Consider the following 14,490-nt stretch of genomic DNA (forward strand, 5'->3'; position numbering starts at 1 on the left):
CCTCAACCCCGCTGCCCCAGTGAAGGAGCACAGCCTCCGGCCCGCGATACAGATGGATCCGGGGACCATCAACTCCCGCATCCTCACTCCCAGGGCCGTCACGGTCAGAAATGGAAGCGCGCCGGGGTGGAAGAGCAACAGAGGATGGCGGTGGGGGCGGCACGGAGCTGGTGTGGCGGACAGGGAGGCGGATGGCAGTGGATTACGGCTCGGGGCCTGAAGCGGGTAACGCCAAAAGAGAACTCACCATGGCGGAGAAAGAGCGCGGGGGCTGCCGGGAATCACCTTTAACCTCGCCAACTCCCGCGTGACGTCAGCCAAGCGCCGCGAGATCTCCGCTTAAAGGGGCAGGCCATCCCAGACTCCCCCCTTTGGGGGCGGGGGGGAGATAGTAAGGGGCTGACATGGTCACAGGTCACCAAGGGTATAGTCCAACAAGTTTATTTTAAATCACAACCTTTCGGAGTGCTGCCCCTTCAACAAGGAGAAAGTGAGGACTGCAGATGCTGGAGATCAGAGTCAATAGACAATAGACAATAGGTGCAGGAGTAGGCCATTCTGCCCTTCGATCCTGCACCACCATTCAATATGATCATGGCTGATCATCCTTAATCAGTATCCTGTTCCTGCCTTATCCCCATAACCCTTGAGTCCACTATCTTTGAGAGCTCTGTCCAACTCTTTCTTAAATGAATCCAGAGACTGGGCCTCCACTGCCCTCTGGGGCACAGCATTCCACACAGCCACCACTCTCTGGGTGAAGAAGTTTCTCCTCATCTCTGTCCTAAATGGTCTACCCTGTATTTTTAAGCTGTGAGTGAGTGTGTGTGAGCTGTGAGTGTCAAGAGTGTGGTGCTGGTAAAGCACAGCAGGTCAGGCAGCATCTGAGGAGCAGGAGAGTTGATGTTTCAGGCATAAGCCCTTCATCAGGAATGAGGATGTGGGCCAGGGCCACCACCAACCCATTACCACCTGACACCTGGAGAAAAACGCTTCATATTTCCGCCTAGGGAGCTTGCAACCACACTGGATTAATGTGGATTTCAACAACTTCCGTGTTTGCCCTCCCTCCCACATTATCTCAGTCCCAACCCTCCATCACTGCCCCCTCTGACCTATCACATTTTCCATCACCTTCATCCACCTATCGCTTTCTCAGCTACCTTCCTCCCAACCCCACCCCTTCCCATTTATTTCTCAGTCCCCGGCCCATGAACCACATTCTTAATGAAGGGCTTATACCCAAAACGTTGAATCTCCTGCTCCTCAGATGCTGCCTGACATGCTGTGCTTTTCCAGCGCCACACTCTTGACTCTGTCCCTTCAACAAGTGAAGTCACTTTGGCTAGACCTTCTTCGTGTGACTCTGATACTGTATCTTTTATGTTACTTCCAGCCATTTGGTTTGTTTCTAGCACCATCCTAAATTTGTTTTTTTGTAACTATTAATCGTATTAAAGGTCATCTCTGTATTTGCTAATCAGCTGTTGATACTTGATTCACACTGTCTGATGCTTTTGATCTCCTGCAAAAACATGTTATTTCAGCCTGTCAACATTCCACTCACTGTTTGTATTAATCTTTAAATACTCTTAATTACTGAGTATTACCTTGCAATGACCTCTCTGCATATAAATTCTGTGTATGTGCACTTCCCTCCATTTCACCTGACAAAGGAGCAGTGCTCCAAAAGCTTGTAATTTCGAATTAAAACTGTTGGACTATAACCTGGTTCCATATGATTCCTGACCCCTCATCCCTGGACAGGAGCATGCAGCAACCTTTTGATTATTTCAAAAATATACTTTATTCATAAAAATAACCTTATACACATAGTCACTTAAGCAGTTCAGTTCTGCACAGTAGCATATGAAGAAATATCAGACTTTGACTCTACTCAATAAACAAACCCAAGGCATTTATTTCTTATACAAAACTATGTTTACCTAGATTTGAGGCACCAGGAGGGTCCGATAACTGAACAAACCCCCCATTTAACTTTGGCTGAAAGAACTTAGGTTATGGTCTTTCCCCATTACACCTTAGTGGCAGCTGCTCCAAGTTTCAGACTATCCCTCAGCACATAGTCCTGGACCTTAGAATGCGTCAGTCTGCAACACTCAGTCAAGTTCAACTACTTGCCCTGGAAGACCAACAGGTTTCGGGCAGACCAAAGAGCGCCTTTCACCAAGTTGATGGTCCTCCAGATGCAGTCAATGTTTGTCTCGGTGTGAGTCTCATGGAACAGTCTGTACAGCACAGAGTCCTACATCCCGGAGCTGTTTGGGATGAACCTCAACAAAAGCCATTGCATCTTCTTCCAGATTTCATTTGCAAAGGCACATACCAGCAGGAGATGGCGAGAGTCTCTATCCACTGCAGCTGCTTCGCGGGCACACAGAGTCTGGATGTGCATGAAGGATCTTCCAGGCAGTGCCCTTCTCACCACCAGCCAAGCGATGTCTTGGTGCTTGTTGGAAAGTTCTGGTAATGAGGCATTCAGCCAAATGACTTGAACCATGCGACCCTCTCCGTTCCTGAAAGGTCTTGGGATGCCACATGCTGACCACTTCCTGATGGATTGTGGTCAAAGGTGTTTTTCTTTGTAAATTTCTCCCTGAAGCACGGTGATATGGAACGGTCCAACTCCTTGGGGTGTTCTGTGGCACCGAGGACAGGCCTTTGCAACACCAGGGACAGGTAGAACCTTAGTACATAGTGACACTTCGTGTTTGTGTACCAAGGGTCCATGCACACACAAAGGTGGTCATCAGGATGAAGGCGGTGTTGGGTCCGTTGCTCCCCACTTAGCCTGAGTTTTGTAAACAGTGTCCCTGCAGACACGGTCCATCTTCAACCTCCAAATGAAGTGGAAGTGGAAGTCAAATTGGGTGACTGCAGGGAATGGGCCAGTTCTACACCACATACAACAACAGAGAGTTCCTCACACCTGATGACCAGCTTTTTACCTGGAATGGGAGAGGGAGCGGTGTTCTACCTCAGCTTAGCGATGTGCTCCTCCCAAGATTTTGCACATGAAGCAGGCAGAGGGCTTGCTGGGTCTGTATTGTCTGCACTTTTGTATGTAACAGTACTGTCTAATGTACAACTGTCATTGCTGTTGTCTCTTTATATCTTTGCGAAACTGGGATTTGAGGTTTGTCCTCCTGTCCCTGAAAACTGTTTGAATGGTAGGGTTTGGGGCCTGGCTTTGCTGCTCCTCTCCCTTGTAAAATTGCTGTCTCTTGTATGCAGCTGTAAATGTAACTGTTTGTTGTAAACTGTTTTTGTAATTTGTTTAATAAAATATATGAAGCAGGCAGAGGCCCCTCCAAACCATAGTCCCAGCACCTTCAGGTGAGCCATCCTGAGAGTGAAGAGGATAATGTATCGGTCGGCCTAATTCCCAAAGAATATGGCCTCGCTTTTGCCTTGATTTACCTTGGCTCCCGAGGCCAGTGTGAACTGGTGACAGATGCTCATGTGCATTCTCAGCGACTCTGAGCAGAAAACAGCAACATCATCCATATACAGGGAGGCTTTAACCTGCAGGCTCTGCTGCCTGGAATAGTCCTCCTTCTCGTCTCACATCCTTCCTGATGGACTCAGAAAAGATCTCTAAACAACATATAAACAAGGCAGAAGAGAGGGCAGCTCTGCCTGACTCCGGATCTGATCGAGAAGCTTTCATATTCGCACCCGATGTTGGTGTAAAGCAGTTTGATCCAATTGTGGATTCTGTCCGCAAAGCCCATTTTGGACAGTACGTCCCACATGTAGGTGTATGATATCCTGTCAAAGGCCTTCTCCTGGTTCAGGCTGATGAGGCAGGTATCCACCCCCCTGTCCAGCACATAGGTGATCATATCCCTGAGAAGCACGAGGCTCTCAAAGATGGTACTGCCCAGTACAGCACAGGTTTAGTCGGGGTGGATCACCAATCCCAGAACAGAACGGACCTGGTTGGTGATCACCTTAAACAGGGTTTTGTAGTCTGCATTCAGGAGTGAAATTGTGCACCAACTTGTAATTTCCCTCCTCTCCCACTTTTGCTTGTAGATGAGAGTGATGACACCTTTCCTCATGGATTCATACATCCTCCTTGTCAGAGGCATAATGTCGTACACCTCCAGCAGGTGCCTCCCCTCCTTTCCTGGTGCCTGGTTTAGCTGCACTGCTCCTTTCTGACATTAGGACAATGCCATTAGAATTAGCTTTATTGTCACAAAGGAGTACAGTGATAAGTTTATATGTCAATACTTATGGCTCCATCCCAGGTATAAGGACCTAGCTACAGATTCTTCAGTACAAATTGTTACTGAAAAAAAAATTAGAAAACCAAAATATGAAATTCAGCACAACAGTCCACACCAACAGCAAGCCTTTAGTTCACACCGGGCAAGATGAATATCACATTTTCTCTGATCTGTGCATTAGAAATGATCACAGGTTTCTGAATTATTTTTAATCTTGAAGCTCAAGTACATCAAACCGTCTTCATTCAACAACAAGATGCTTTACCCTAAACTACCACAAATCTGAAACAAAACACAGAGTCCGTTCGGCCCATTGGATCGTGACTAACCCAGTGGGAAACCCGCCAAAACCTCCAGGCATGACGCCATCCACCCGGAAGTACGGTTGGCGGTTTCCATGGTGACCGAGCTGCGGCCTAGTTGCGCGCCATGAGCCTGGGCCTGGCGTTCAGCCGCTTCGGGAGAGCGGCGGCCGCGGTCCCCCGGCTGCTGGGGGGGGCCTCGGGACGCGGGTGGTCTCCAAGCCGCGGATTCTTCGTTTCTCCGGGCGGCGGTGGCCGGCTGTGGGTTCCGGGGACAGGCCTTGCCCAGGCCGCCGCCGCCAGTCACTACCAGCTGGTGTACACCTGCAAGGTGAGGCCCCGGCTCCAGGAGCTGCTTCAGGCCCCGGGACTAATCCCCCAGATCCCCCAGAGCCCCACCCCTCCAGGGGGAAAGGAGACACTCTCACTTGGTCAGGTATCCACTGCTCCTGCGAATACTTCAATTATATTTGTAAAAAAAAACTGGACTAATTTCTGTAAAAACTCAACTCAGTGACTAGGTCACCATCAGCAATTCACATAAAAACTCAGCGGCCTCATTTAATGCCCCTTTCGGGAGGGAAATCTCCTTGGTCTGGATTACATGTGACTCCAGTCCCACAGCAATATGGCTGACTCAGTCAGGGCTGGGAAATAGACACACGATACTCAGCTCCAATGGACATCACCAGAATGGGGTTAACAGGATGAAAGCGAAAATCATGGATATCCCAAAGGCAAATGCACATTTCAAAAGGGTCAGGGCTGAGGGAGTGGGCACTGTCCGAGGGTCAGCGCTGAGGGAGTGGGCACTGTCGGAGGGTCAGTGCTGAGGGAGTGGGCACTGTCGGAGGGTCAGTGCTGAGGGAGCGACGCTCTGTCGGAGGGTCAGTGCTGAGGGAGTGTCGCACTGTCGGAGGGTCAGTGCTGAGGGAGCGACGCTCTGTCGGAGGGTCAGTGCTGAGGGAGTGCCACACTGTCGGAGGGTCAGTGCTGAGGGAGCGCCGCTCTGTCGGAGGGTCAGTGCTGAGGGAGCGCCGCACTGTCGGAGGGTCAGTGCTGAGGGAGTGCCACACTGTCGGAGGGTCAGTGCTGAGGGAGCGCCACACTGTCAGAGGGTCAGTGCTGAGGGAGTGCCACACTGTCGGAGGGTCAGCGCTGAGGGAGTGCCGCACTGTCAGAGGGTCAGTGCTGAGGGAGTGGGCACTGTCAGAGGGTCAGCGCAGAAGGAGAGCCGCACTGTCGGAGGGTCAGTGCTGAGGGAGTGCCGCACTGTCGGTGGATCAGTGCTGAGGGCGTGCCGCACTGTTGGAGGGTCAGTGCTGAGGGAGTGCTGTACTGACGGAGGGTCAGTGCTGAGGGAGTGGGCACTGTCGGAGGGTCAGTGCTGAGGGAGTGCCACACTGTCGGAGGGTCAGTGCTGAGGGAGCATCGCACTGTCAGAGGGTCAGTGCTGAGGGAGTTCCGCACTGTCGGAGGGTCCGTGCTGAGGGAGTGTCGCACTGTCGGAAGTTCAGTGCTGAGGGAGTGTCGCACTGTCAGAGGGTCAGTGCTGAGGGAGTGGGCACTGTCGGAGGGTCAGCACTGACGGAGTGCCGCACTGTCAGAGGGTCAGCGCTGAGGGAGAGCCGCACTGTCAGAGGGTCAGCGCTGAGGGAGAGCCGCACTGTCGGAGGGTCAGCGCTGAGGGAGTGCCGCACTGTTGGAGGGTCAGTGCTGAGGGAGTGCCACACTGTCAGAGGGTCAGCGCTGAGGGAGAGCCGCACTGTCGGAGGGTCAGCGCTGAGGGAGTGCCGCACTGTCGGAGGGTCAGCGCTGAGTGAGTGCCGCACTGTCGGAGGGTCAGCGCTGAGTGAGTGCCGCACTGTTGGAGGGTCAGCGCTGAGGGAGTGCCGCACTGTTGGAGGGTCAGTGCTGAGGGAGTGCCACACTGTCGGAGGGTCAGTGCTAAGGGAGCGCCGCACTGGCGGAGAGTCAACGTTGAGGGACTGCCGCACTGTCGGAGGGTCAGTGCTGAGGGAGTGCCGCACTGTCGGAGGGTCAGCGCTGAGGGAGTGCCGCACTGGCGGAGGGTCAGCGCTGAGGGAGTGCCGCACTGGCGGAGAGTCAGCGCTGAGGGAGTGCCGCACTGTCGGAGGGTCAGTGCTAAGGGAGCGCCGTACTGGCGGAGGGTCAGTGCTAAGGGAGCGCCGCACTGTCGGAGGGTCAGTGCTAAGGGAGCGCCGCACTGTCGGAGGGTCAGTGCTAAGGGAGCGCCGCACTGGTGGAGGGTCAGTGCTAAGGGAGCGCCGTACTGGCGGAGGGTCAGTGCTAAGGGAGCGCCGCACTGGCGGAGGGTCAGTGCTAAGGGAGCGCCGTACTGTCGGAGGGTCAGTGTTTGAGGGCGTGGGCACTTCGGAGGCGCCATCTTGTGGACAGAATATCCAATCTGTCTTCTTGATTCGATGTAAAGAGTCCCATAGCTTTAAATTAAGGGGGGGTAGGTATAGGACAGATGTTAGGGGTAGGTTCTTTACTCAGCGAGTCGTGAGTTCATGGAATGCCCTGCCAGTAGCAGTGGATAGGCATATGGAGGATAGTGGGCTAGTGTAGGTTAGGTGGGCTTGGATCGGCGCAACGTCGAGGGCCAAAGGGCCTGTACTGCGCTGTATTTTTCTATGTTCTATAACAGCGGGAGATTTGTCCTCATTGTCCTGGGGGCAATATTTTGTTTGATGAAGCAACATAATTAAAAGCAGAATATCTGGTTATCTATCATGTTGTTTGCAGGATCTTGCTGTTTGCAAAGTGGCCACCATGGTTTCCTCCTTATAGCAGCTTTCCCTTTTCCCTTTGAGAGTTTTTGGGAGTCTTAGACCCATTTCTTGATTGTGACTGACAACATGCTTCTGGGTTTCTCTGAGTATTGTTTGTTTTTAATGACCAGGGTTTGGGTAGAGAACATAGTGGATATAACACATTCAGCTTGACTCAGTTTAACAGGCACTGCAGTATCTAGCTGTATATGCAGGTTCAAATATGGTTTCTTTGAGTTGTATAGGAAAACATGGAAAATAACAATAGATAAAAGCAAATTATTGCGGATGCTGGAATCTGAAACCGAAAGAGAAAATGCTGGAAAATCTCAGCAGGTCGGGCAAGGAGAGAAAAGAGCCGACGTTTCGAGTCTAACTGACCCTTTCTCTCCTTACAGATGCTGCCAGACCTGCTGAGATTTTCCAGCATTTTCTCTTACGGAAAATAACAAATTGGAAATGACATACTGATTCAGCCAATATATCCCACACTGCTGTGATGCCTCGTGTTTTAGAAAACAGACGTTTTCCACCCACCCAAAATCTGTTGACAGTGACAAAGAGTCAAGTATGATTTCAAGGCAAATGGAGCAGAACATTTTGCTCCAACCTCTAAGCAATTTGTGTCAAATCCTGAACGAGGGGTGTGCTTAGCTGTGTGACCTCGAGAAACTTTGTGGTTGTTTGCCTGAGCTTTGTGTTCTGTGCAAACAGGGAGGGCTAGCTACCAGAAAGAAGAATTAAAATTGAAAATGTGTAGGAGGGCTGGATAGAACTAGACAGAAAGCAACATAAGGAGCCTAATTGTTACCCTGTCTCTCTGTACAAAGAAGCATTTTATCTTCTTTCAGGTGTGCCAAGCAAGATCTATGAAGAGGATCTCCAAACTTGCCTATCACAATGGAGTGGTCATTGTGAAGTGCCCTGGGTGTAGCAATCACCATATCATAGCAGACAATCTGGGATGGTTTTCTGACCTTGATGGGAAAAAGTAAGCTCATTTATCACTCCTTTGCTTAATTTAATTAGTTTAATTATACTTAATTATCGTGTATTTAACAATGACTCCAGTTTTGCTGTGTGACCGTCAGGCCGGTAAGTGAAGTTACCAACAGTGCCAGTGTACCATTCCTGTAACCCTTGCTCTATAGTCTGTAACCTCGAGCAATGCTTCGATTTTAAAACTCCTTGTTTTGGATTCCTACCCATCATCCCCAAGTTACTGCACCACTGTAACCTACTTTAATTCTGGTGTCTTCAGTATCACCATTTTTAATTGCTCTGTATTAGTGACTGTGCCTTTATCCAACAGGTTTATAAGCTCAGGAATTCCTTCCTTAAAATTCTCTGCCTCTTCTTCTCTTTCATCCTCCAAGACTTTCCTTAAAATGTATCTTTGACCAAACACGGGCATCCATCCCAACATTACTTCATTTGGCTCAATATAATAATGCTCCCGTGAAGTATTTTGGCACATTTCTATTACAGTAAAAGTGCTATATCAATGCAGTTTGTTTGAAGTAGCCAGCAACCCAAATGACTATAAGAAGCTACAATGGCACACCGAAGTCTACACCACTGAAGCCAAGTGCCAACTCGCAGACACCTCCTCCTACTGACCACGACCTCACCTCCTCCTACTGACCACGACCTCACCTCCTCCTACTGACCACGACCTCACCTCCTCCTACTGACCACGGCCTCACCTCCTCCTACTGACCACGGCCTCACCTCCTCCTACTGACCACGACCTCACCTCCTCCTACTGACCACGACCTCACCTCCTCCTACTGACCACGACCTCACCTCCTCCTACTGACCACGACCTCACCTCCTCCTACTGACCACGGCCTCACCTCCTCCTACTGACCACGACCTCACCTCCTCCTACTGACCACGACCTCACCTCCTCCTACTGACCACGACCTCACCTCCTCCTACTGACCACGGCCTCACCTCCTCCTACTGACCACGGCCTCACCTCCTCCTACTGACCACTGCCTCACCTCCTCCTACTGACCACGACCTCACCTCCTCCTACTGACCACTGCCTCACCTCCTCCTACTGACCACGGCCTCACCTCCTCCTACTGACCACGACCTCACTTCCTCCTACTGACCATGGCCTCACCTCCTCCTACTGACCACAACTTCACCTCCCATCACCAAACCATCATCTCCCAGATCATCCACGACCTCATCACTTCTGGGGATCTCCCTTCCACAGCTTCCAATTTCATTGTCCGTGAACTCCACACAGCCCGTTTCTACCTCCTACGAAAAATTCACAAACCTGACTCCCTCGGTGGACTCATTGTCTCAGCCAGTTCCTGTCCCACTGAAATCATCTCTGCATATCTTGACACCATCTTGTCCCCCTTAGTCCAGGAACTCCCTATCTACATTCAGGACACCACCCATGCCCTTCACCTCCTCCAAGATTTTCGTTTCCCCAGCTCCCAACGCCTCATCTTCACCACGGACATCTAGTCCCTGTCCACATCGATCTGCCATGACGAAGGACTCCAAGCCCTCCATTTCTTCCTCCCTCGCCATCCCAACCAGTACCCTTCCAATGACACCCTCATCCACCTGGCTGAATTGGTCCTCACCCTCAACAACTTCTCCTTCCAGTCCTCCCACTTCCTCCAAACCAAAGGGATAGCCATGGGCACCCGCATGGGCTCCAGCTATGCCTGCCTTTTGTCTGGTATGTGGAATAGTCCATCCGCAGCTACACTGGCACCAACCCCCACCTGTTCCTCCGCTACATCAGTGACTGTGTCGGCGCTACCTTGTGCTCTGACGAGGAGGTTGAACAGTTCATCTACTTCACCAACACCTTTCACCCCGACCTCAAATTCACCTGGACCATCTCGGACCATCCCCTTCCTGGACCTCTCCAGCTCCGGCGACCGACTAACCACAGACATCTACTATAAGCCCATCGATTCCCACTCTACCTCCTATAAAAATGCCATCCCTTATTCCCAACTCCTCCACCTCCGCTGGATCTGTTCTCAAGATGACCAGTTCCACCTTAGAAAATCCCAGATGGCATCCTTCTTCCAAGATCGCAATTTTCCCTCCCATGTGGTCGACAATGCCGTCCAGCTCATCTCCTCCATTTCCCGCATCACTGCCCTTAAACCCCACCCCTCCCAATGCAACAAGGACAGAAACCCTCGGTCCTCACCTTTCACCCCACCAACCTCCATATACATCGCATCATCCTCCGCCACTTCTGCCACCTACAAACAGACCCCACTACCAGAGACATATTTCCATCCCCACTCCTATCAGCATTCCGAAGAGACCATTCCCTCCGTGACTCCTTTGTCAGCTCCATGCCCCCCACCAGCCCAACCCCCACTCCTGGCACCTTCCCCGCCACCGTAGGAAGTGCAAAACCTGCGCCCACACCACTTCCCTCACTTCTGTCTAAGGCCCCAAAGGATCCTTCCACATCTGACAGAAATTTGCCTGTACCTCCACCAATGTCAGTTACTGTTTCTGTTGCACCCGATGTGGTCTCCTTTACATCGGGGAGACAGGACGCCTACTTGTGTATCATTTCAGAAAACATCTCTGGGGCATCCGCATCAACCAATCCCACTACTCCATGGCTGAACACTTTAACATCCCCTCCACTCTGTCAAGAACATGTAGGTCCTGGGCCTCCTCCATTCCCAAACCCCTACTACCCGATGCCTGGAGGAAGAAGGCCTCATCTTCCACCTTGGGACCCTGCAACCACACGGGATTAATGTGGATTTAAACAGTTTCCTCGTTTCCCCGTCCCCCACATAATCCCAGTCACAAGTCCCAACTCAGCACCACCCTCCTGACTTGTCTTTCAATGTTCCCATCTACCTGCTCCACCCCTCTCTGACCTATCACCTTTTCCCTCACCATCATCTACCTAGCGCTTTCTCAGCTACCCTCTCCCACCCCCAACCCCAGCCCCCTCCCATTTATCTCTCAGTCTCCCGGCCCACCAGCCTCATTCCTGATGCAGGGCTGATGCCCGAAATGTCGATTCTCCTGGTCCTCGAATGCTGCCTGACCTGCTGTGCTTTTCCAGCACCACTCTAATCTTGACTCTGATCTCCAGCATCTTCAGTCCTCACGTTCTCCTACGAGAAGCTGATGACAGGGAACATGTACCACTGCCAAGGTTGGGGTGACTCTCAGTATGATATCCCAAGGAACAAAAATTTACATCTGCAATTGTGCTAACCTGTGTCCTTCTGGTAAATGCAGTGGTAACTAGAGGACATGTTTTCTGATCATTTGCAAAAGTACCAGAAGGAGATGAGAACTTTTTGCATACAGTGAATTGTGACCTGGAATATGATACCTGAGAGGACAGTAGAAGCTGATACAACAGGAACTTTCAAAAGGAGATGGGGAGGAATACTGAGCAGGGCTCTGGCAGATGCTGTTTGGAGGGAGTGGGATGTTTTTGGATATTCTTTCAAAGTGCTGACATAGATACAAAGGTCCATATGGCCTTCTGATTAGTGACAACCAAGACCTCCTGTCAACTATTTCCAGAATAAATTCCCAGCTCCGCATTTATTATAACCTCACTGATCGATACCGTGCACGAGTGATGACATCAGCTGACTCACTGAGCAGAAGCCGCCATTTTATATCATTATGCTTCGTCTATTATGTGTAACTTAATATTGGCAATTTTTCACCCTGAGCACTTTGGAATGAGCATCAGCAATTGCTCGGTGCGTGCATGAACCACCATGCCTAAACAGAATGGTCTCAGCAGTCACTACAATAGCCAGAGTCATACCAACTGTTCATTATATAAAACTTGTGTGTAAACATGTCACGCTGTGTTTTCACCCACCTGCCAGGGACGGCACTGCACAGCGTCAGTCTTGTCTCCCAGCTCCTCTAGTCTGAACCCCAGAGAAACTTCCTGACTTCACCAAACAACTCTGCCTGGCTAATGATGTACATGATAAAAAGTACTAAATTTAGGCAAACACAGAATATATCACTTTAAAACAGATTCTGAAGTCTGCCTACATGTCTTGTCCCAATAAATCCACACTGTTTCACCCCACTTCACCTAAAGGAGACACTTGCTCTTGGGCTTTGTTTGTGGATCTAATTATTTTAAAAATGTTTATAGTGTTTTCTTAACTTAAAATATTCTTTTCATTGGTGTCATCAGGAATATCGAAGAAATATTGGCTGCAAAGGGTGAGAAGGTTCAACGTGTGGTTTTCGATGGTTCACTGGAAATTACCACAAATGGAATCAACTGTGAGGAACCTGAGGGGGACCATTCTAACAAAGCTCTGGACTCTGGAGATCAACCAAAATCCTAATCCAATCTGAAACATTTAAGTGACAGAGAACAGTCATTGTGATCCTGCTGTGAGCAGGCCGTATTCCTTTGGTTTAGAGGGAGCAAGTTCCACCAAGAGATAAAATCATACAGATAAATTGCAATAACTAAAGTTGATTTCTGTCATTGCAGTCTATGCAAATCTCAGTTATTGCAGCCAAGCCAGAGAAATGTGCTTTCAAATTTATTGAGAAGGATTTTAAAATTCCAGATGCCTGTTTGAGAAGCTGGTTGACAGCAGGATATTGGGCAATCAGTCTGTCCAGTCAGCAGTTTTGGAAATTCCTCAGCAGGTAGCTAGGTTTTTGAAAGAATTGAACCAGATCATTGTGGGGTTGACCTGGTGGAAGTCATTACTTTAATCCAGTAACAGTTTCTAAAACAAGGAACTTCAAAACCTCTTTCTTAATCTCAGAGGTTTAGATAGTGAGCATATGGAAACTATCAAATCCTGGTTAGAGTCATAGAGATGCACAGCATGGAAACAGACCATTCGATCCAACTCATTCATGCCAAGCAGATATCCTAAATAAATCTAGTCCCATTTGCCAGCATTTGGCCCATATCCCTCTAAACGCTTCATATTCATATACCCATCCAGATGCCTTTTCAATGTTGTAATTGTACTAGCCTCCACCACTTCCTTTGGCAGCTCATTCCATACACGCACAACCTTCCGTGTGAAAGCCCCTTAGGTCACTTTCAAATTTTTTCCTTCTCATCTTAAACCTTTGGCCTCTAGTTTTGGCCTCTGCTACCCTGGAGAAAACACCTTGTATATTTACCCTATCCATGCCCCTCATAATTTTATAAACCTATATAAGGCTTAGCCTCCAACACTCCAGGGAAAGTAGCCCCAGCCTATTCAGCCTCTCCCTATAGCTCAAATCCTCCAACCTAAGCAACATCCTTGTAAATCTTTTCTGAACCCTTTCAAGTTTCACAACATCCTTTCTATAGCAGGGAGACCAGAACTGCATGCAGTATTCCATAAGTGACTTAACCAATATCCTGTACAGCCACAACATGACCTCCTAACTCCTATCCTCAGTGCATTGTCCAATAAAGGAAAGCATACCAAATGCCTTCTTCACTACCTGCATTTCAACTTTCCTACCTATCTACCTGCAATTCCACTTTCAAGGAGCTATGAACCTGCACTCCAAGGTCTCTTAGTTCAGTAACGCTCACTATGACCTTACCATTAAATATGTAAGGCCTGATTTGCCTTTCCAAAATGCAGCACCTCACATTTATCTAGATTAAACGCCATTGCCACTCCTCTTATAATTTGATATAGATCATATCATACAAACTGTCAGTTGTAAAACCAGGTAATGCCGTGTAATATCTGACTCCAAATCAGCTGTGAATTTGTGATGCTGACCAAGGTACACCATTTTCAACAGAAACAACAGCCTGCATCATCTATGTAGCACTTTCAATATAGGAAACATCCCTCTGTGTTTCACAGGAACAGTGTCAATGCTGATCCACAGGAGATATCAGGACAGGCAACAAAAGACTTCATTGATGGGTTTTTTTCCAGATAGAAAGATGAGTGAAGAGTTATGGAAAAATTATTAAAATCAGCAAGAGAACAGAACAAGGAACAGAATTAGGGCACAGATGTCTTGGAGTGAAGTGTTTACAGAGGGAAAGAAGGGTGAGAACATAGAGAAATTTGACCACATGGCTGATTGAGTCAACATTTGAACACTGTTACTGGACTATCTGTGATTAGAATAAAAGAGTGCATGAGA

At 49.2% G+C, this 14,490-nt stretch overlaps 1 protein-coding gene across 2 annotated transcripts; it reads left to right on the forward strand.

Moving 5' to 3' along the window:
- Positions 1-4,586: 4,586 nt before the first annotated feature.
- dnlz (DNL-type zinc finger) lies at positions 4,587-14,490 on the forward strand. 2 transcript variants are annotated; one of them, XM_043720665.2, is made up of 3 exons: positions 4,587-4,994; positions 8,205-8,344; positions 12,551-14,490. In XM_043720665.2, exons 1-3 carry the CDS (start codon positions 4,686-4,688, stop codon positions 12,705-12,707), a joined length of 606 nt encoding a protein of 201 aa, XP_043576600.2. In that variant the 5' UTR covers positions 4,587-4,685; the 3' UTR covers positions 12,708-14,490. The 2 variants fall into 2 exon arrangements, with proteins under 2 accessions (XP_043576600.2, XP_043576602.2); XM_043720667.2 differs by having other exon boundaries at positions 4,658-4,889.

This window comes from Chiloscyllium plagiosum, unplaced genomic scaffold (assembly GCF_037043375.1).
Source record: "Chiloscyllium plagiosum isolate Xiang-an unplaced genomic scaffold, Cpla_swu_hap1 HiC_scaffold_21, whole genome shotgun sequence".
Classification (NCBI taxonomy): domain Eukaryota; kingdom Metazoa; phylum Chordata; class Chondrichthyes; order Orectolobiformes; family Hemiscylliidae; genus Chiloscyllium; species Chiloscyllium plagiosum.